This window comes from Crocodylus siamensis, chromosome 5, assembly GCF_052110815.1.
Source record: "Crocodylus siamensis isolate JL-2025a chromosome 5, ASM5211081v1, whole genome shotgun sequence".
NCBI lineage: Eukaryota > Metazoa > Chordata > Crocodylia > Crocodylidae > Crocodylus > Crocodylus siamensis.
Genome location: NC_143399.1, coordinates 164,906,593 through 164,926,901, shown reverse-complemented (window position 1 = coordinate 164,926,901; position 20,309 = coordinate 164,906,593). Strand labels below are relative to the sequence as shown.

The 20,309-nt window shown below is 45.9% G+C and overlaps 1 protein-coding gene across 4 annotated transcripts in view; it reads left to right on the top strand.

The window, feature by feature from the left end:
• The first annotated feature begins 2,920 nt into the window (after positions 1 to 2,920).
• Positions 2,921 to 20,309, top strand: part of NXPH1 (neurexophilin 1) — a 208,761-nt gene continuing 191,372 nt past the window's right edge. The window contains exons 1-2 of one of the 4 annotated variants that reach the window (XM_090046923.1): positions 2,921 to 3,265; positions 3,787 to 3,945. In XM_090046923.1, the coding sequence (XP_089903049.1) occupies positions 3,832 to 3,945 (114 nt within the window). In that variant the 5' untranslated portion in view covers positions 2,921 to 3,265; positions 3,787 to 3,831. Of the gene's footprint in view, positions 3,266 to 3,339; positions 3,474 to 3,782; positions 3,946 to 20,309 lie in introns of those variants that run through there. The other 3 variants (XM_090046920.1, XM_090046924.1, XM_090046922.1) reach the window with 3 other exon arrangements.

The following is a 20,309-nucleotide window of genomic DNA, read 5'->3' as shown; positions in this document are numbered from 1 at the left end:
TCAGACTCTGAACTCGGCCCATTTCTCTACGCTCTTGAGTGCCTAAGTGTTTCCTGTACTTTTATATTCAAAATGTAGTTCGAAAGAAGAAAGTGGGTTTTTGTTTGGATAGGTTTTGTTGCAAGAAACTGTACACTCCATCCCCATTTATGGATTGTAATATAGTTTGCACAGGCAACAGGTATGTTTGGTTCCCTTTATATTGTACCCTTTATTTTTTAGTCAAACTAGTTAAACTACATGACTATCTGCCCAAATCACTTATGAGTCTTTTGAGACTTTTTTTTGACTGCTTTGACTCTCAAAATATAGAGCAATATTTTTGTAACAAATTGTGATTTAAAAATGTCTGAATTTTGAGGCTTTCAAAATGGTCAATTTATAAATCCTTAAACTCTGTTTTTTTAAATAACATTAAAACTCACTGACTGAGGGACCGTACTTTCCTCGAACTGTGCTGGTAAGGACCACTTTATTAAACTGTTTACAAATGGTTGCAATTAAAATACTCTTTTAAAAAATCCAATACTCCTCTCAGGCTACTCTACCAATATTAAATTGAATCAGATAAAAGTCAAATTATTGTGCAAGGAAAACCATGGATTCTTAATATCAGATTTTCATTAGCATCACACTATGAAAAGTGTCACATGTTCATATAACCAGAATCTTTTGGCACATTTCATTTTTAAATCAATTGCATCCAGCTTCTTACTTGCAATTTTAGCAGGCTGCTTTTGTGCTGTCAAACGATAACCAAAGTGGCAATAGGAACAGACTTCCTGAAGTAAAGCCAAATTCTGTTCCAGTTGGAGTCTAGGCCAAAACTGTCACTGACTTCAGTGGAAGTGGTTTTGGGTGAATAGCACCTGATCCAAAGTCCATTGAAGGGAATCTTTCCATTGACCTCAGTATGAAGTGAATCAGGCTCAGAATTACAGACAATTCATTGCATTTAAAAGTATGCACAGCCTGAAGTTTTCTCTTCTCCCTGAAATCAGACAAAGGGTAACAAGAAACTGAAAGAGCATAACAGGGACCAGAGTCTATACTTCTTATTCAACCAGAAGTCCTATTCATTTCACTCAAAGTGAAATCCTGGTTCCATTGACTTTAGTGGAGCCAGGATTTCAGCCTCTGCATTTTACCTGAGGAGAGACTGCAGGGCTTAGGTTTGATTTGAGAATGTAATAGGCCTGATTCTCTGGACTGAAGTCATGCTGGATAGACATTGGGGAATGCTACTCAAGCAGCGGAGACAGGTTCACTAAAGCTGGCAGTCCCTTTCTTTGGGTCTATCAGTGAGATGCTGAGCTTCCTCATAGAGAAGTAAGGCTGGAAAGGACCTTAGGAGGCCAACAAGTCCAGTTCTGTGTTTAAAACAGAATTACATCTCTGGAATTGCTCATCACCAATGCCTTCCAATGAAGAAGATATTGGCTCAGAGCCTAGACTTAGCTGAGTCTCAGTGCCTTATTTCAGAGGAAGCCTGTACCTGGAACTCTGTCCCAGTTCACAGCTCTCTCACAAACTGCAACTGTGCCTAAGCCCTGAGACAAACTAAAAGATGACTGTCCTTTTCTTCGTGTCTATTACAAATAGGTTCTTGCCGCTCAGCAGACTTTAGACCAGTTAAAGGAGAGAAAGAGGGCTACCTTCTGCCAACCCTGCTCACAAACCATTGCATTTTACTTCTGGAAATCAGTGAGACTTCAGGCACTACTCAAGATGAGCAGTCCTGTCCAGGGGGAGGGTAGGGATGCTGAAGCAGATTTTTGCAGCAGTAACTGTTTGGAGGAGGCTCTGTGGACTGCTGCTGCTGTCAAAGTCAGCTCCAAGCAGCTGGTTGCCCTGGAGGAAACAAGATGACTTGTCTTTTGATCACTTTGGATAATCGGGTTTGGTCCCTTGAGTATTACTGGAGCCACAAGAGCCCCCTCCACAGCCGGCTCTCCCCCTGACAGGATCTGTGGCTGAAGACTGAGGTGGCAGCTGCTGGCCAGGAGACTCTCCCTGGCGCCTGCTGCTGAAATGGGCATCATTGGCCAGGTGGCCTGAGCCGTGGGCACTGCCAGGTGCCAGCACTGGCAAAGCATTAAACACAGATCACCTCTTGAAACTGAGGGCACTGATGGTCCAAGCGCAGGCCCCGGTTTAACAGCGCCGCACAGACAAGCACTAAGCTCTCTGCTCTCCGGGGGGCATCAGCCCCGGCTGTGCCGCAGGGACCGGGCAAAGCCAGGGAGGGAGGCTGGCTCGGGGAGCCGGTGTCAGAGCAGCCTGAGAAGGCCCGGCTCTACTGGGGGGTCTCCAGACAAAGCACAGAGCCCCCCCCCTTAAAATAGCCCCTCGCCCCCAGGGTGCCTGGTACAATGGGAAGTCCTGCTGCAGGGGAGGAGGGAAGCAGGGTCGCCAAGACCTCTCTGCTGGCGATGGCAGAGGGCAGCCTTGCCCCGGGGGCGGGGGCGGGGGCGGGGGTCTGGAGCTGCAGGTGGCTGCCTGCGCCCCTCACTCATCCGCTCAAAGCAATGGGCGCCTCTCCCGGTGCCCAGGCGTGCGAGGCTCCTGTCTTCACCTCCAGAGCCCCGAGCTGAGGAGGGGCAGTCCGGGAAGAGGATCGCTTGTGCGTGTGTATGTGTGCGCGGGGGTGGGGGGTCGCACCAGCCCCATTCGTGCTGTTTTGCGGGGGGGAAGAAGGGGGAATTGCTGCCGGGCGCTAGGGGGGCAGCGGCAGGAGCTGCCCCCCCCGGCTGCAGGGCAGGACGCAGCGCCGCGCCCCGGCAGGGCTCTGATTCGCCACCCGGTTTGGAGGAGAGGACGGGATGCCGCTCAAGTCGCCTTCCCTCCCTCCCCGCCTCCCGCCCGCCCCTCCCCGCCGCCCCCAGCACTGACTCTCGGACAGTCCTCGGCGCGGCCGCCGTATTTGAAGCCGCTCGGCCGCGGGCCTCGCAGACAGCGCGCGTCCAAAGTTCAAGCGGCGGCGGCGCCCGCGCCCGCAGCTCCCCGGTGACGGCGACACCGCGCCTGGAGCCGCCGCCGCCGCCGCCGCCGCCGCTCCGAGCCGCGCGCCCGCGGGACGTTGGCGGCCGTGGGGCGCGGCCGGGCCGCCTCCCGCATGCCGGACCCGCGCGGGCGCCTGCCGCGGCGGGGCATGGCGGGGAGCCGCGGGGGGGACCCGACCTGCCCGCCCGGGCGCCGCCAGCCCTTGTAGGCTGCGCATGGAGCGCGCGCGCCGAGCCCTGCCCGCCCTCGGACCCTGCCCGCAGTACGTCTGGCGCGGGGCGGCTCCGCGCGGGGGCGCATGCTGCGGGGCGCCCTGCGGCACCCGCCGCTCGCGGCAGGACTTGGGGAGAGCAGCTGCCGGCGGGACGGTGCCGGGCTGCGAGGGCGGGGGCGGGGGTGCGGTGGGCCGCTCGGGGAGACGCAGCCTGCTCGGATCGCCCGGCTGCGGAGCACCCTGCTCCCTAATCCTGGTATGTCCCCCCCGCCCCCGCCCTGCCCGTCGCGCTGCCTGGGGATTTGGTGGTGAACTCAGCAGCCCCTTTCCTCCGGCACCCGGGGCGCCCCCCTGCCCCCAGGACTGCCGGCGCCTCGCAGCCACTTTGCTGGATTAACTCGCTTTAATCATTAATTGCCCCCCTCCCCCCCGGCAGGCACACGCCACCCACCCACCCGTCACCCACCCCTCCTCCTCCCCCGCCCCCTCGCTCCGCGCTCCCCGCTCGTCTCCCCGCCTAACCCCGCCGCGTGGCCATGGGCTCTACAACCTCCTCTCTGTCTAGGCAGCTGGGAGCGCCCCGGGTTGTGTAAAGTGGCGGCCCCGCTGGATCTATGGTCTGCGAGGAACAAAGAGCGAGCGGCCGCGGAGCGGGGCACCTCGGAGCCGGGAGGATGCAGGCTGTGTACTGGTGCGCCGTGCTCCTGCTGCAGCCCACCCTCGACCTGGTGAGTGACGCCCGCGTGTCCGGCGGGGCCCCCGCGGCGCGTCCTGCTCCGACGGGCCCGGCCGCAGGGGCCGCCGAGAAACTTTTCCTTCCCCGTGCGCGGGGCCCGGGCCGGCCCCGGGGCAGGGGCTTCCTCCAGCGGATGCATGGTGGGAGCGGGGGAGCTGTCCCAGCCCCGTCCGCGGGGCGCGTGGTGCCGCTCCGGAGCGGGCGCTGCCTCCCGGGCCGAGCCCCGCCGGCGGCGCCTCGGCTCCCCTGGCCCGGGCGGCGGGAGCCCTGCCCGGCTCCGCGGCGGGGAGCGGCTCGAGCTGCCCCTGGCTGAGGGCGCGGGAGCGCCCGGCGGCCTGCCCCGCTCCCCGTCCCGGCTCCGCGCCGCCGTCCGTGCGCTGGCGGAGCGCGGCCGCCCGGGGGCGCTGCGCGCCAGGCTCAGCCCGGCCGGCCGCGGCGGGGGCAGCCGTGCCGAGGAGAAGCCGCGGCTCCCCCGAGCGGGAAGGGGCGCCCCCTGCCCCCCCACCCCGGGGACGCGGGGGCCTCGCCGGGCGCCATCCCCGCGGCCTGCCCCTGCCGGGACCCGCCGCGGCGGCGGCGGCGGCGGCGGCGGCGGCTCTTTCTTCTTGCCCTGAATATCCTGCCGCACGAGAGCGGCGGCGGCAAATCATCTATAAAAAACCCGGCGCGAGATCAATACGTGGCGGTACATTTTGGCACTTAAACTGTTTCCCGCTCATTACAACAACAGCGCTGGATTTATTCTAATGCGCTGCAGCCTGAACAACAAGCACATTAATTCTCCTTTAATTGTAAACTGGGAGCATTTGAAAACCATTCAGTGTGCAAATTATGCTGATTCAATTACCGTTTAGTTACAGACTTCATTACCTGAATGCCTTTTTTTTTTTTGCGCAGGCATGACAGAGAGAGAAAAAAAAAGAGACAGTTTTCCCATTTCCCTCTAAACAATGCGAAATATGATACAAGAAACCCGAGAATAAAGGCCAGTTTAGGGGATGGGGAGACGCACTTCGGCTGTGTTGTGCCCCCTGCCAAGACAGGGAGAGGGGGAATAAATCCAAAGGGTTTCCCACTCTCACTTGGTAGCTGTTTACAAGTCAAGCATTAGACCTGTAGTCTCACATCTCGCTCTCCATTGAACTACGGTGTTAGCGGGGGACTTTAAAAAGTTGGACCTTTAGGCCATCTTGTAATAATAGACTGATGTTGGCACCGAGGCATGAAGTTTTGATTAAAGCTCTAATGCATGTGACACGAGCCAGCAAGATGGAAATGTAACTCTGTGTGCGTGTGAGACACACACACACACACACACACACACAGAGTCTCTAAAACAACCCCCCTAAAACTGAACTGATTAACCTCATCTAGGATTTGCCTTTTCAAGGCTCAGCCATTTAGGAGGTGAAAACTAGATGTTAAAGCCCTTCTGCTTCCCATGTAGCTTGCTTTGAAGTGCAGGGCGGATGTTGGGGTGGATCTGCGAAGGGGAAAGAAGGTGGTTAGCTTGCGTCTGAAGCAGACGATGCCTAATAGGAGCGGACAGACGAAGCTACGCTGGGTTGCTTGCGTTAAGTTAAACACATTCAGAAATTTGCCGGCTTGTACCTTAGCTCGAACCAGGAAACCGGTGCTTTCCCTTCCCACCCACCCCTGTAGCCTTTTCTAATCAAGCCTTGTAAAGAGCACTTCTATTCTTTATGTCACGAGGCCTTATTATATGAAATGTATAGAGGTCGTTGCTGATACACATACATCTTAATGAATAGGAGTTTCATGGGGAGACTTTCCTGGTGAAAAAGGTTTCACAGTATTATGTATACTCATAAATAAGGATATAATCTAGGCCACACCAGACACTCGTTTTGTCCATGCTCTGGACTGTAGTTCTGAACAATGCAACGTCTTGGTGGTGTGCTGTATTTGATTAGTGCAGTAAAAGCATTTCCTCTGGCCTAAAGGAATAGCCGAGTGATATTAGTATTTTGAAGTTAAGGGCACACGCTTCTCCTTTCTTCAGACTGGAGGGTATTATACTAGACATATTATAGCACAGAGCGGATTTAAAATGCTGCACTCTTACTTCTGATTTTTGCTAGAGATCCTCACGTTGGCATGGTCTATCCGAAAACACCTAAGCACAATCTTATGATGCAAGTTTTCTTAAGCTATAAGGCTGCATCTTACAAGCTAAGATCGCCATTAAAATGACCCAATATTACTCAAGAAAGAAACGACAACTCTTCTCTATGGTAGATCCTTAAGCGCTGTAATTTTCGAACTGTGTGTACTAAAACAGATAATCAAAGCAACTCTATCCGGTTTATAATAATTCCTAAATTAAAAGCTCTCTTTTAATTCCTGGATAGTTTCCAGTCTACTTCCAGGATGATATAATGGAACAATTAAACTCCAGGCGAATGTGATTTTTTTTCTTTTTTCTTTTTCTTTTCTTTTTTTTTTTTGTGCTTGATTGAAGCAACATGCTGTACAAGTGATGGAAACCATACAGTTCTTGACAAAGACCAGCGGAGATTCTAACTAGAGTTATTTCTCAATAGGACGGGTCAAGGATGGGCCAGAAAGGACGGGTCAGACTATTTCCATACAAATTGCTAAGGAAATCCATTGTTTGACATAAAACGACTGGAGATGGCCGATCACGGCGCGAGCTGCTCCACGGAAATGTTACATTGCGAATGGAATAGCAACTCCAATCCTATGGCAGCAGTGAAAGGGAGCCCGATTGATTTAATACATTAAGATGACGAGAGTAATGTCACCGGGGCAAACACTTTAGGAGATTTGCGTGCAAACAGCTAAAATATTCCTGCTGGATAATCTTATTATCAGCCGGTGGTTGAACGCCGTCCATTCTTCCAGTAAATCTAAGGCAGTGGAGGCGAAGTGCTTTTTTTGGCTGCAGATTTTTAAATACCTTTTTCCACACCGCATGTACAGATCGCGGGTTTGCGTTCGTCTGCTCTATTGTGCAACTTCCCATGCGGTATCCTGAATGCTTAGGATTCATTTGTTTTACTCTGGGTTAAAGGTAACCCCAATTCACGAACTACTTGTCATGTACCAAGAGCAGCTCCCGACACAGGACTAAATGGGATTGCAGCCTTGCTTAGTGGGATAGGCGAATCTCTTGTGCTGTTGTCTTTTTCAAGCTAAAAGATTAAGTTATTCACTAGTGAGTTTTCTAAAATAAGCTTCGGACTGTATTTGATGGGCTTGGCGTTTTCAATGGAGAGGGAGTTACATAGCACAAGACTAAATTAACATCAGCAGGCAGCATTTTAGGAAGAAATTTATGGTCCAGAATAAGAAGAGGGCATTGTAGGTAGCTTGTTTAATAGGAAGCCTAACAGGCTCGTGCTTTTGAAAACAGAACAGTAGTCTGCTTTTCTTTGCTTTCCCTCCTCTTCCTTTTCTTATGGTAAAGGCTTACAGAAGTGGTTGGTTTTATAGACTTATCCCCTTTGCAAACGGTTTTACAAATAGACAGATACCCTCCTGAATTCTCTCGGGCTTTAATTACTCTCCCCCAACATTTGTGAAGTTTGAAGTTTCTGATATTCAGGCGCAGAATCTGGTGACTGTTTAAAATCGGCCGTAGAGGTGGGACTTGGGGCATCAGCTGCTGAGGGAAGGAAACCTCATGTTGATGGCTACAGAGTTTGTGTACACTTAATTCTGTCGCTTTGTTTGCGGTCATTCCTCCGTGTTTAACGCGAGCCATTGTTGACGTGAAGAATATCAGGTGTCTGGGAAAGCAGGTTGAGAGGTGCTGATGTCCTACTTTTTTCTGGAAGGGGAAAAATCTCTAGGGGGCGAAAACAGAGAGAGACAGTATTGTCCTGCAATAACCACTATCTACAATATTTTCAAAAGGTATTTTGTGCTGAAAGCATTTGGGTATTATTGCTTCCTCCCCCCCTCCCCCTTTTTTCGCCCAAATAAGCAATTTTCTGCCTTTGGCTTATTTGATGTAGAGCGTGGAAAAAGAAGAGAACTAGCAGGGATTTTTTGTGTCTCAGTCTGGAAATAAATATATATATATTTAAATATAAGAGCTGTGTTCATTGAGAAAAGTTGCACTGGGGAGGACAATGCACCCTAATTGCACTTGGAGCCGGTTTGCTTGCAATTGGCAGAAAACTGCCTATATGATTTCCTAGTAAACGCAGAATGGTTAAACTCTGTTCAGGGCGTGTAGGTGGACGTAGAAGGAGCCGAAAGTTCCTTTTCATCAGTTGTTAGTGGACAAGCTCACTCGGTGCATTCACTTTTTTCAGTCGCTGAAGAAAGCAGTCTGGAATATGTCTCGCCTTTCAAAAAGGCACCTGAACGTAATCCAATCTCCCCGCCTCTGTTTGATTAGCCCAATCTTCTAAGTCAGTAGCTGGAGGTATCCATTTTAAGCAGTTTAATATTTTCCTGTACCTCTAAACCGCCATTTTAATTAAGAAAAAGCCAGTTTCCCCAGTAGTCTTTGGAAATTGCAGAGAAGCTGCTTGGTAAATAAATGTCTGGGAATAGCCAGAACCTTAAGAAAAAAAAGGGCCCTCCCTTGCCTTCCCAGGCTTGGCTCCTGTCCTTCCGATTGTATTTGGATAAGTTTCGATGGTGATTTATCAGATAGTTTAACTCACAACTCATTCTTCTGGTAAGTCAGCATTAAACCTCCTCCCGGGCGCTTTGTAAATACGGCTTTAGCTTTTTATGCAGCAGATTGACATGTAGACGACTCTGCTTTAAGGAATGTGACAATAAAGTGAAAAACCCAAAGCTTGGCAAGCACTTCATCAAGGATAAAAAGGTTCTGCTGTAAGGATGTCACTCAATTTATTGTGAAAGTCGAATGAATTACGTTTAATGAAAGTGCTCCCCAGATGAATATTACCAGCAATTTCCTGAGTTGGCTCTGTCAGATTGATATGAGGAAATGCCAACCCATATCAAAAAACATCTCCAATCTCAATTACTATGCAAGCTTTCGAAGAGCTGCTTTTATTGATATGATATATATTGGCGGATTCTCAATGCTATGCAAACTGCTTTCTGTTCAGCAGGACAGCACATTTCCCGGTTTATTGTTTAACCCTGCGGATTGCTGGCTGTTGTTTAAACTTCTATTGAGTGCGCTGCCTTTGGAGGAAAGAGAGAAACCACACTGCTGAAACTGTGGACAGAGACAGCCGTGACGCACTCTTCTTTTCAGGGCCATCAAGAGTCAGGACAAATTGGATGCGAGAGCTCGAAAGTTACTACAACATTGCTGGACGTAGCGAAGGTCAACTAAAATGGCTGTTGAACCACTACAATACAATAATATTGCATCAGCTCATTGTCAGTGTATCTAGAGATGACTACCCAGACCCATGCCAGTAGTTGTTATTACTAACACAGTTAATATTGTCCCTTGCTGCTGTGTCCCTCTAGGGCGTCTTTGGACGTATTAGAATTTCAGTAAGTCCCAGACCAGCTCTTATGTCACCTAATCTACATGAGCACTGACATTGTGAGAGGCTTGGCTGCTCTGTTTAAGTGCAGCGACTTTATTGGCTATTTAAAATTGCCACACAATCATCCATTTTACTGTGTTTCTCTGGGATTAGAACTGGGATTCAAAATATCTCCACCTCTTCCCCACAACCTTGCCAGGAGTGGGGGCAAGAGGAAGAGGCCATCAGTGAAGGGCAAGCGAGGGGTGATCTCTGGGCCATAGCCAGGAACACCAGACTGCAGGAGTGGAGTCAATAGGAACTTCCTACACGGACTACATTCCTTTGCTTACATTATTAAAAGAGAGCGGGGGGGGCGGGGGGAGAGAGAGCGACAAAGAGAAATAACCTCCCACTCTATTCTACTTCAGGTCATTCTGGATTCCAGTTGTCATGTTCTTTGCTGGAAAAGAACTGACTTCAATGAGAGATTAACCCCTCTGACCTGTTAAAAAAACCCACCTCTTCTCTAGCTTGGGTGTGTTGACTCTTCAGAGCCACTGATCAGTATAGAAAGAGCAGCGAAGATAATAGGCCGGATGCAGTAGCTTCAAGCTTAATGACTTGCACCCTCACAAGAGGGACCTGGGCAGGGTGTTTTTAAACGTTTGTGAATAAATGGCTGCCGGGAGAACCACCAAACCTTCCGCTTCAGTCTTGAACCAAAGGCTTGGCAGAGCAAATGCAGCTCCCTGGCGTGCGGCTCTGAACCCATCTCCTGGCGATCTGTGGCGGAGGACGGACTGACTGTCTGGTTCGGAGTCCAACCTGGCACAGGGCTGGGTGAGGATCTCATCTTTCATCAGTGCCATGGGCCTTTCTGAGGAAGACTCGCTCCTACCTCTCTCCACAGCAGGCACTACTCCTGGGGTGCTTTGAAGGACACCTCCTAGATAGCCTTTTTCCAGCGCCCAACGGGGATTTATTTCCCAGATACCTCTAGCACAAGAGTCACTCTTCCGGGGTGGATGCGGTGCGGCGTTTCAGGACCACGGACAGCGCCCAGACGCGCCCCTACCCCCCGAGGGTGCCTGCCCCCTGCGATCTGTGGGGTCCGGCTGCGCGCCAGCACCTCGGACAGCGCCCGGCCCGCCCCCGCCCCCCTGAGCCGGAGGGCGAGGCAGCTCTCAGTCCGTGGTGACAGGGAAATCCACGGGGCTACGCGCCGGCTCACGTGGGAGGCCAGCGCTCTGCACACAGTGCAGCCCCTTCGCAAACAAAGAACCTCAGCCACTGAGCCTGAAGTCTCATTAACGATTTTATGTACAGCCGCCCGAATAAAACATTGCTCTGGGAAGCTGGCTTCCACCCACCCCTTAAATAGAAACGCCTTTCTTTTCAATAGTTTCCGTCCCTGCTGAAAGGCCCTGCACCCCAGATCGGAGCTGGCTTTAGGGAGGGATGTCCTGTCTGAGCTCCTAAAAAACTGTAGCCCCAGTTACCTTTTACCGTCTTAATTATTCCACATATTAGAAGAGCCTGTGATTATTCACGGATGGTAAAAGAAAACGGTTTAGCAAGGAAATCAATATATTTACTATTGTTACTGACTGGCTTTCTTTTAATGTAGACTGATGGTAAGGCAGCTTCATTATTTTCTCTGGGTAAACTGCCCACTGTGAGGACGTGGGGGCAACCTTGAATTTATCATCATTAGACCCGAGGAAAAGTAACTCATCTGGTTATAAATGCTTTCATTTTCGGCTCCGGCTTGTCTCTTTCCAGCCCATCGCTCCAGGACCACCCATCTTTGGGCAGAGAAATTCAATTTTAATGTCTCCGCAATGGATACTTGGAAGGTTATTGACTTTGAGGAAACCGCATGGCAGTGGGAGCAGGGAGGGATTAATTAGAAGAGGCACTTCACACTCCTGCAGTCGGGAGGAGGCTCCCTCTCTGATTTAGTCGAAGGTGGGGGTTGTGATGTGCATCGCCAATTCGATTTCAGCCCAAGCCAGGGCGAAGCGGGCTCTTTGTCAGAGCTCAAAGCGGAGCAGCCATTAGGCGCTGCGGGGAGCACGGAGCGGGTGCTCGGTTCTATTAAAGAAGCAGTGGTCTAGAGTTTCCCACCAGCCCCCTTCCTACTTGAAATAAGAGATAATCGTTGGCTCTGTCCTCCGACCACATAAATCCCAACTTACTATCGACAGAGCTGTCCTCTAGGGCTCTGCCGCCTGAAAAGTGCTTGTCAATAAAACACAGGACGTTGACAATGAAGGTGTAACCGGATGACTGATGGGAAGCCCTTCAATAGAGGAGTGTGATGGGAATTGACCGGGCTGGGAAAAGTTTTAGTGGAGTCTTTCATAGATTATTTGCATCAAGGAGAAGGAGGGGAAGTAGCCAACAGCAGAGACTGAGGATAGACGAGAGCGATTACATTTCTTACGCTTAAATCGTTTCCCGATTCACAGTTAGTGGGAAACTGTACTGTCTGCTTCGGAGACATCGCTTTTATCTTCCAAATGCCACCCTCATTACTGTCAGCGTTTTGCAGCCCAGCCAGAGACAAATGTCTCGGTACGTTCATCTGCTTAGACCGCTGCATCCATCTCTCCAGCCTTCCTGTCTTTTCCTCTCCACGGGGTAGTTGTTCTCTCATCCTCCATTGGGAGGCAATGTGTCCACTTGATGTGTCCTCTAAACTAACATGTGTGCTTGTCCATCCCCTTCAGTGCCTGTTGGGTTGTCACCTCTCCTGTGATTAGAACCCTTCCACCGCTAGATAACGGTCTGAGCATTTGCCTTGAAAGGCAAGCTACGCTTATAGGTTGCCGAGAAGAGCCCTTGTTTTACTGTTGTATCTGAGTGTCTTTAAAATGCTCTAGTGTCTTTAAAAACCTCTAGTGCTCTGCTTTCCTCAAATAGCATTTCCAAATCTATACTCACTTGGTGCAAAGGTAGTTGAAGAATAAAAGTTCGGGGTTTGTTTCTGATTTTCTGTTGAACTTTTAAAATAGATGTGTCTCTATTATTTTCCTGGGTGTTAAACCTTTGCAGCTTCCTAGCAGAGAATCCCTTGATTCTGTTTATTCCTTTTAGTGGCAGAGCTGACTGCCAAAATAATGCCAGGAAGGCAATGATCCACTGACATTAATTCTTGGGTCCACAAAGACTTTTAGAGCTTCTGTAATTAAAATCTATGAGATATATGTAAAATGCATTGTGAAGTCTTTTAATGCTATAGTTATGTAGCATGCTAAGTAAAAAAATTAAGGAGACACTTAAGCCCTAAGTAATGCAATTTCCTTGATTTAAAAGAAATGTGCCATTTATTTACCATTTTGGTTATAATCTTTAGACTTTAAGTGCCTGATCCAAAGACCAGTGAAGTCAATGGGAGTCTCACCTTTAACTTCAGTGCATTTTGGAACAGGTCCTACATGCAAAGTGGTATCTACAGACACCACAAACGTTTACCGGAATATATATAACTAATATTAAAAATATTTACTGAGCATACAAGCTTGCAGGAAGAAAACCTTCCCTCATTAATCACATATTTAATGAGCATGAATGTGCAGTTGGCACAATATTTTCAGCCCCTACCTTGGCGATGCCTACAAATTGTTGGAAAGAATTAAAAATAAAATAACAATATTTTCATGGGGGAATTGAAAATCATGGCCCAATCCGTCTGTATTATCTGAAGGAATATTTAAAATTAATGGATCATATGCTTGAACATGGACTGCAGAATTAGTCTCTTGAAGATCATACGGACATTTTAATCACCAAAGGTTACCTGTTATTTAGACTTCAATTTAAAATTAAAGTCTAATGCTCTGTTTTTGAGAGTGTTAAGAAAATATTTTTGTGCTAGGAAGTGCAAACTGACAGTGCCAATAGATTTCTCTTCATACTCAGTTTACAAGCCATTCTTGATTGAACTTTAGCAAAACAATTCTTCTCGTAAGCTATCTTGTCAAGAAATGTTGTCATAGACCTTCAGGTGTATAAAACTGCTTGTATAAAATTAATGGACTGCTTTATATATTTACAATCTCATCCATAGTGTTTGAGGTTTTTGCAAAGGAAGGCATTTAAAATGGATATAATGTAAAAAGTGCATATGCATGGTTGTTGCACAATCAATAGCAATACTGTAAAATATCAGGCTGTCTAAAATTGGATTGTTAGTTTGTAATTTATCACTAATTTAGAGTCACCCTTGTTGTCACTAACTGCACGTACAGAACTCTGTTTTTCCACACAAAAAATTCTCTATTAATGTTTATGTGGGGAATGCTTAACACATTTAGGAAGGTTTTCTAGGTATATATATTGCTAGGTAGAGTATAACAACAGTATTACAGTTCTGTGAACAATACAACTGATGACTTAACAGATTTTTAAAGAGAAGTGGAGCTAGGATATAGCACAAATCTAGAGATACGACAAAATTGGCATAATAAATAGCACATCAAAACTCTACCAATTTACAGATAATAGATTCCATCTTACTGCTTTCCTTTATACCCGGTATTGCCTTACTAGAGCTCAGGTTTTGATACCCTTATTATATTGAGTAGCATCTTACCCCATAAAGAGTAGTGTTTGCTTCACTGGGAATGCTTGTCATATATAGGGCCGTTGTTTGTGAGTAAGAGTATCAGGCCGTGTGAGAGCAATTCTCTTTAATACACTAGCATTACTTGCCTAGATTTTGTCTGTAATACTTTACTCTTGTGAGCAGTTACTCACACACAGACTCTCATTAGTTTCAGTAGGTCCCATCATGTAATAACTCAGCAATTTGAATAAAGAATTCCTGTTCTGGCCCTTGGTCTGATAGTGCTCCATGTTAATATCTTAACATTATTTATACAGAGTCAGATTCTAACTTTCAACCCCTGTTGTGTACCACCTTACCCTAAGAATAACTCCATTGATTTTAATAGGACCACACAATTGAGTAAAATAAAATTTAACATGAGTAAAGGTATTAGAATGTGGTCCTAATGTAGGAAAGTTAAAGGGTGAGTTCAAGGCTAAGAGTAGATTTGAATGATAATTTTAGTCCTTCAGTGTAAAATGAGCAAAGTTTAAAAAGCAAATATATGCATGTGTAACTGAGATGAATTAAAGGAATCTGAATGTTATTCATTTTCACAATTTATGGATAATTGAAAATACAGGATTATAGCTTTGCAGCCTTTGTTAGTTTTGTATGTTGGAGAGTGGGAGAACTTGACATAAACATATATTCATAATCCAAAGACCAGATAACAATGTAAGCTGACATATACAACAAGCTTTTGAGGAGGCAGGCCCTTGTTCAGCGAAGCACTTAAGAAGGTGCTTATCTTTAAGCAGATGCTTAAGATTTTTCAAATCAATAACACTTATATCATTCCTAAAAATAAGCCTATGCTTTACTCATGAGGGATTACTCACATGTTGAAGTTTAAACCTGTGTTCAAGTGCTTTGCTAGATCAGGAGTACATAAAGTTAATGTTTCTTATGTTTTGCATTTCTAACCATAAGGTAGAATATTTTTATCCTGCTGCAATCCTATTTCTACTGCTATATGACTTATTAAGTTATGGATATGGTAAAATATTATCCCTTACCTAGAAAATTTCTGACTTTATCTCTAAATTATGAACCCAGCATCTACTGCACAATTAGCACCTAAATACATGTTTTATGAATTGCATACAACCTCATTCTGACTATATTTTATCTATGATTTTCGCAAGTAATAGATTTTAATTAGTTCTTTCTTTAACTCAAAACACTTTTCTGAATAAGGAGCTGGGGAGCAGGTATAGCTGTTGATTCAACCACTTTAGAAATATGTTGCTAAATATCTTCATTTCTGAAATTAAATAAAAAACTGAACTTTTCAAACAGCTCAGGGGTGGTTTTTTTTTTTACCTTTTTTTGTAATATGGCCTCACAACATCAGGGGCACCATCATTTACTGTTTCACAAAGATAATGAACAAAGAAAACCACGGCATATCTGAGGAAGTCATGCATGGTCAATATATATAGTAGTATTTCTCTATTTTAGATATGAAATCTAATTGCTATTGATGTGGAGATTTTGCACAGCACTGCAGATTTTTTGCTTCTTTCACAAGAAATATGTATTTGAAAGATGACTATATAAGGCTATATTTAAAAACCATATTTCTGCTTGCATACAGATTTAGGGCTTAATCCTGCTCTACAAGAAAACAGAAGTGTTGCCATTGATTTCTTTGGAAATAGAATAGTGTCTTTAGCTTCATAAATATTTTAACTTTCAATAGGCATTTTGAAAACAGTATTTCATTACCATTATTGAACATGTAGGCTCAGGGTTCGAATTACCCTTTGATTCTTGGGGGTGGGGTGCAAAAAAAACGGACTGCTCATCACAATGCCCTAATAAAACCGGAGACCCCCAGGTTATGATTTTTAAATCTTACAGAAGGGCTCTTGTCTCTTATGGGGGGGCTCAGCCCCCCTGAGCTTCCCCATAATTTGAAACCTGTCTAGGCTAATGTAAAACAAATGCCTAAGCTATTGGAGGTCAAACTTGGAAACAAGGCAAAAAAACCCTCAAAATGTTTGTATAAAAATCATAAAGCATCAATATACAGCCAGGAAGTTTATAAAATTTGATTATTGCAAAGCACTGCTTAGAGTGGGGTAAGTCCCACAAGGAACTGAGTAACCTCAGCTGCAGTGAAGGCATTAAGAGCTGAGGATGCTCTATTCTATTCTATTCTATTCTTATGTTGTACCTATTATGGTATGTCAGTTTTCTCAGTAGAATTAACTTTGTTCTTCCACAAGCTGTGAACTTCAAAACTCAGTCTTTTGTCCTTTTGTTAAGAAAGTAAACTCCTGTTGTCCGCAATAGTACTTGACCCATGTAAGGACTTCAGGATCTTTCTTAACCTTTTTTTTTTTTTTAATTTTGAGCTTTACTTTATAGAATTTTGTCAACTATACTATCTCTGCTGTTGGTATCAGGTGGAGAGTTTGCTTTAGCTCAATAGATGGGGCTACAATTTAGTTATCTAGTGGACTCAGTTTACATAGTCCGCTGGACTAAGGCTTGGACTATTTTAACCAGCATAGTTTGTGCCATTTTTGTATATTCTGTTCTCTCCAAGTGGATTGATGGTTTGGGTTCTCTAACCTCCTGACTTGCATTCAGGTAATTAGAAGCACAAATGAAAATGTATTCTCCTAATGCATTAATGAATCTTCATTAGGCCAATTGTGCTTTTAAGAGAACATTGTGCACTGAAGATGTTATGATGTTATAGCATCCAGTGAACCAGTGGGGGCATTCTGCTTCAGATGCCATGGTGTTCAACAAAAACATGTTTTCTGCTATTATGCCTGCTCTGAAGGTTAGTGGAGAGATTGAAATAAGAGGATGTCTATGCTGAGTCTCAACTCCTACTGCCCTGTGCCCTTTGAGACTTCTGTGGATTGGATAATACATTTGTATTCTGGGAGTACAGAGGTGGCAACTATGCCCTACCTTCAAGTGGGCTGTACAAGAGTTTCAAAGTGTCTTTGAACACAAGGTCCCCAAAGCATACAAAAGCCAGAGAAAACCACAATATATAGCAAACTCATTGGCTGGTGTATAGCTACATGTTCATACATTACGTGCAGCTTCTCATGCACTATGTCCTACAATACTTCTTTGCTCAACATTTCCCATTGTAGCACTATCTTCTGCGCTGCTCTAACAAGAGAAATGCTGGTGATTCAACCTACTATATTGCAAAGTTGTACCCTGAGGCTGGTAGCAGACTGGTAAGAAATTTGGAGCAAATTCTGATGTATGGAGAATAATAGAGAAGTCCACATTCTGTCCTTACTTCCAGACTTATTAACCTGTTAGGGAGCTAGGGAGCCTTGCAGACTGACGCCCAGAGAAGCTACTAATTTTCCAACAGAATAAAGGCAGCTGCCTCAGTCTGAGTCATTCCAAGGGCTGAAGTTACAGGTTCTGAACTCTTCATTTGACTTGTACAGGTATCACTTTCATAGAAGTGATATTAACCCTGCTCAGTGTCTTAAAGTTGTTTGCTTGTGGTTTGTGCTTTAATTGGAAACCAGTATTTTTTATTCAGGCAACAAATATTAGGGCAGAGTTGAGAATTAATGATTGATATCTTTCTGGTTGTCTTTAGAGCAGGGCTGAAGTCTTCAAGGGTTCAAATATTTCACCTTGGAATCAGATTGCAACATTTCGCCTTGCAATCACGTTACACAATGTTAGTTAATTAATCAATGTTTAGTGTGCAGTTGACTAATACACTGTGCAGTAAATGTATTATTATCTACTTATGTGCCCCTATTAGGGTGCACAAAACTAATAAACTCTGCAGCAGGGTAGCGCTTGTAAAATACAAGTGCTACTCTGCTGCAGCGTTTTTTCTGTGCACAGCAGCACACATGTATACGCTGCTCCGGCTGGCTGGGACACAGGGTGCTTTAGTGCAGGGATAGCGAGCTGGCAGCCCTTGTACTGAAGCACTCTTATGCCCCAGCCAGTCCCTCTGCAGCATGTGGAGTCCTGTTGGAGCAGTCCTGGGCTGGTTGGCTGACGTCCTCCAAGTCCCCCATCAACTTGGGCTGCCTTGACCAGGCTCCACATGCTGCACACAAATAAACTTTGGAGCAATATCTTCTGGAGTTTTTTGCTCTCAGGCTCCTGTTCAAATGGCCTGCCTGGGAGCAATAAGCTCCAGAGTTTTTTCATGTGCATTAACTGCATGTGTAGACATGCCCATAGTGATTCAGACATGGCTGGTGAACTCAGACTGGTGGGGCAGGCGGAGTGGCACATGGGAGCAGGGTGGGAGGGGAGAGATTTGCAGCCAGCCAGAAGCGGGGTGGGGTTTGCAGCTGGCTGGGAGCAGTGGGGTTTGCAGCCTCCCTGCTCCCAGTTGGAGTGCTTGGCCAGCTGCAAACCCCAGCCTGTTCCTGGCCAACTGCAAAGCCCCTTTCCCCTCCCCCCCACCCACTTCTGTGCGACGCTCCACCCGCCTCACCAGTCTGAGTTCACCAACTGCGCCTGTTGTGATCATGGTCAGAAGTGAAAGGTGTTTACCAGGGTGGGAGAGTGTCTCAAACCAACAGTAGGGGAAGGGGAATGGGGCCCATTCAGCGATGAAGGTGGGAATGTGCCGGACTGATGGAAAGAATGTTTACAAACATTAGTTCTGATTCTAAATTACCCATCACTTCTACCACGCTCTTGTCTTTTACTGTTAGGTTTAGATACATATTTATGTAACTTGTTTTTGTTTTGGTGATTGTTTGGTGAGTGTTTGTTTTCCATGTGAGGCCTTGTATCCATGTGCCATCAAAGAGTTTTGGGCAATCAGTACACATGCTAGTCACATCAGAAGTTCTCATCAAGCACTATTTATAAAAATATCCAATCAGAAAGCAAAATGAATATTGTATGATGCAGCTTTCTAACCCCACCCATCCATGAATAGGTGATTCAGGTAAAGTTGAGACATCCAGAACATTATGGAGTCTGAAGTCAGCTTAAAACATTCTTTGAACACCTGTACATAAATTAACAGAAATCAAAGCCTGTAAGAGGATAAAAATGGCCTAAATTAATCATATAAATTGTTTGCTATTAATAATGAGTCTATCTATAGTCAGAATCCAATAACGGTGCCCAGAAAAGGTGGAAACCTTCCTCAGTTGAAATATATTGATATATCTATCTAAGCTCCTGGGTCACAGGTCTTTTGTGTGTGTATATATATATCTATAAAACAAAAGCTGTCAGGACTTAGCAGCCACAGCTTTGCACATGTAGATTCTATAAGAACAGGGATCTTTTCTCTTGTAGCTGTATAGGGTAGGCTAATCTTTGCTTTAGGGTATTTTCTTTCATTATCACAGAAAAATAGTAGTCAGGATTTTAAAGTTATTCAAAGGTCTAAAATAAACTCCTAATTTTATGGAGAACTCTTAGATAATGTTGAAAATGACTTTGGATGGATATGAAAATAAATTTGGGCCTATCCTATTCCACGCTTCATAATGGGTAAAAATGATCTGAATGGTTTATTTAAATTTACTCCTCTGCTTGCTTTCTGTTTGAGGAATGCCACCTTTGCTTTCACTAGAAGATTTGCTGGAGATTTTAATGGATATGCATTATTATGGATGTATATTATAAACTGAGACTGTGACCCCATGGTAACTGAATCTTTAACAAAAGTTTGTCATTTCCAAAATGTGAATTGGTCATTGAAGCTATGCAGGAATCAAGAAAACTAGCCATAAGACAGCCCCTCCAGAAATCCAGATACAACTCTGAGAAGAGCAAATTGAATCTAACTGAGCATTCCTTCCCTTGTGGTTGTTTAACTTTCACTAGGTTGGCTCTTGTGATACTAGCGTTTCATTAGTTCCTTAGTAATCACAGGCTAGCTTCACAGCAAAGAATACATGCATCTCAAATCCTCCTGAAGCGTGTGAGGCCAACATTTAGGTATTAGTGAGATTTGTAAATCTTCACTTTGGATGCGAAAGTTTCTCTGGCCAACCCTTATAGGTGTTTAGATTTTTGCTAATGGATATGCTTATGTCTGGCTGTGCTGAGCTGTTTGGCACTTATCCTGTACTTAAGACCTGAGCATATTGCATTGTTGGGGCCTGATCTGGAGGCCTGTGTACGCCATGTCTTACTCCACACAAAACCTATTGGTGGTTTCCTTATCCCAGTGCATAGAACACTTTCTCTGGATATGGAAGACCCAGGTTTGAGTTCCTCCTCTGTTTGAGGGTATATGAACTTAGCAGTTCTAGCCAAAGCATTACACTGTGAGAGGTTCTTAGCTGAGTTCTTCCC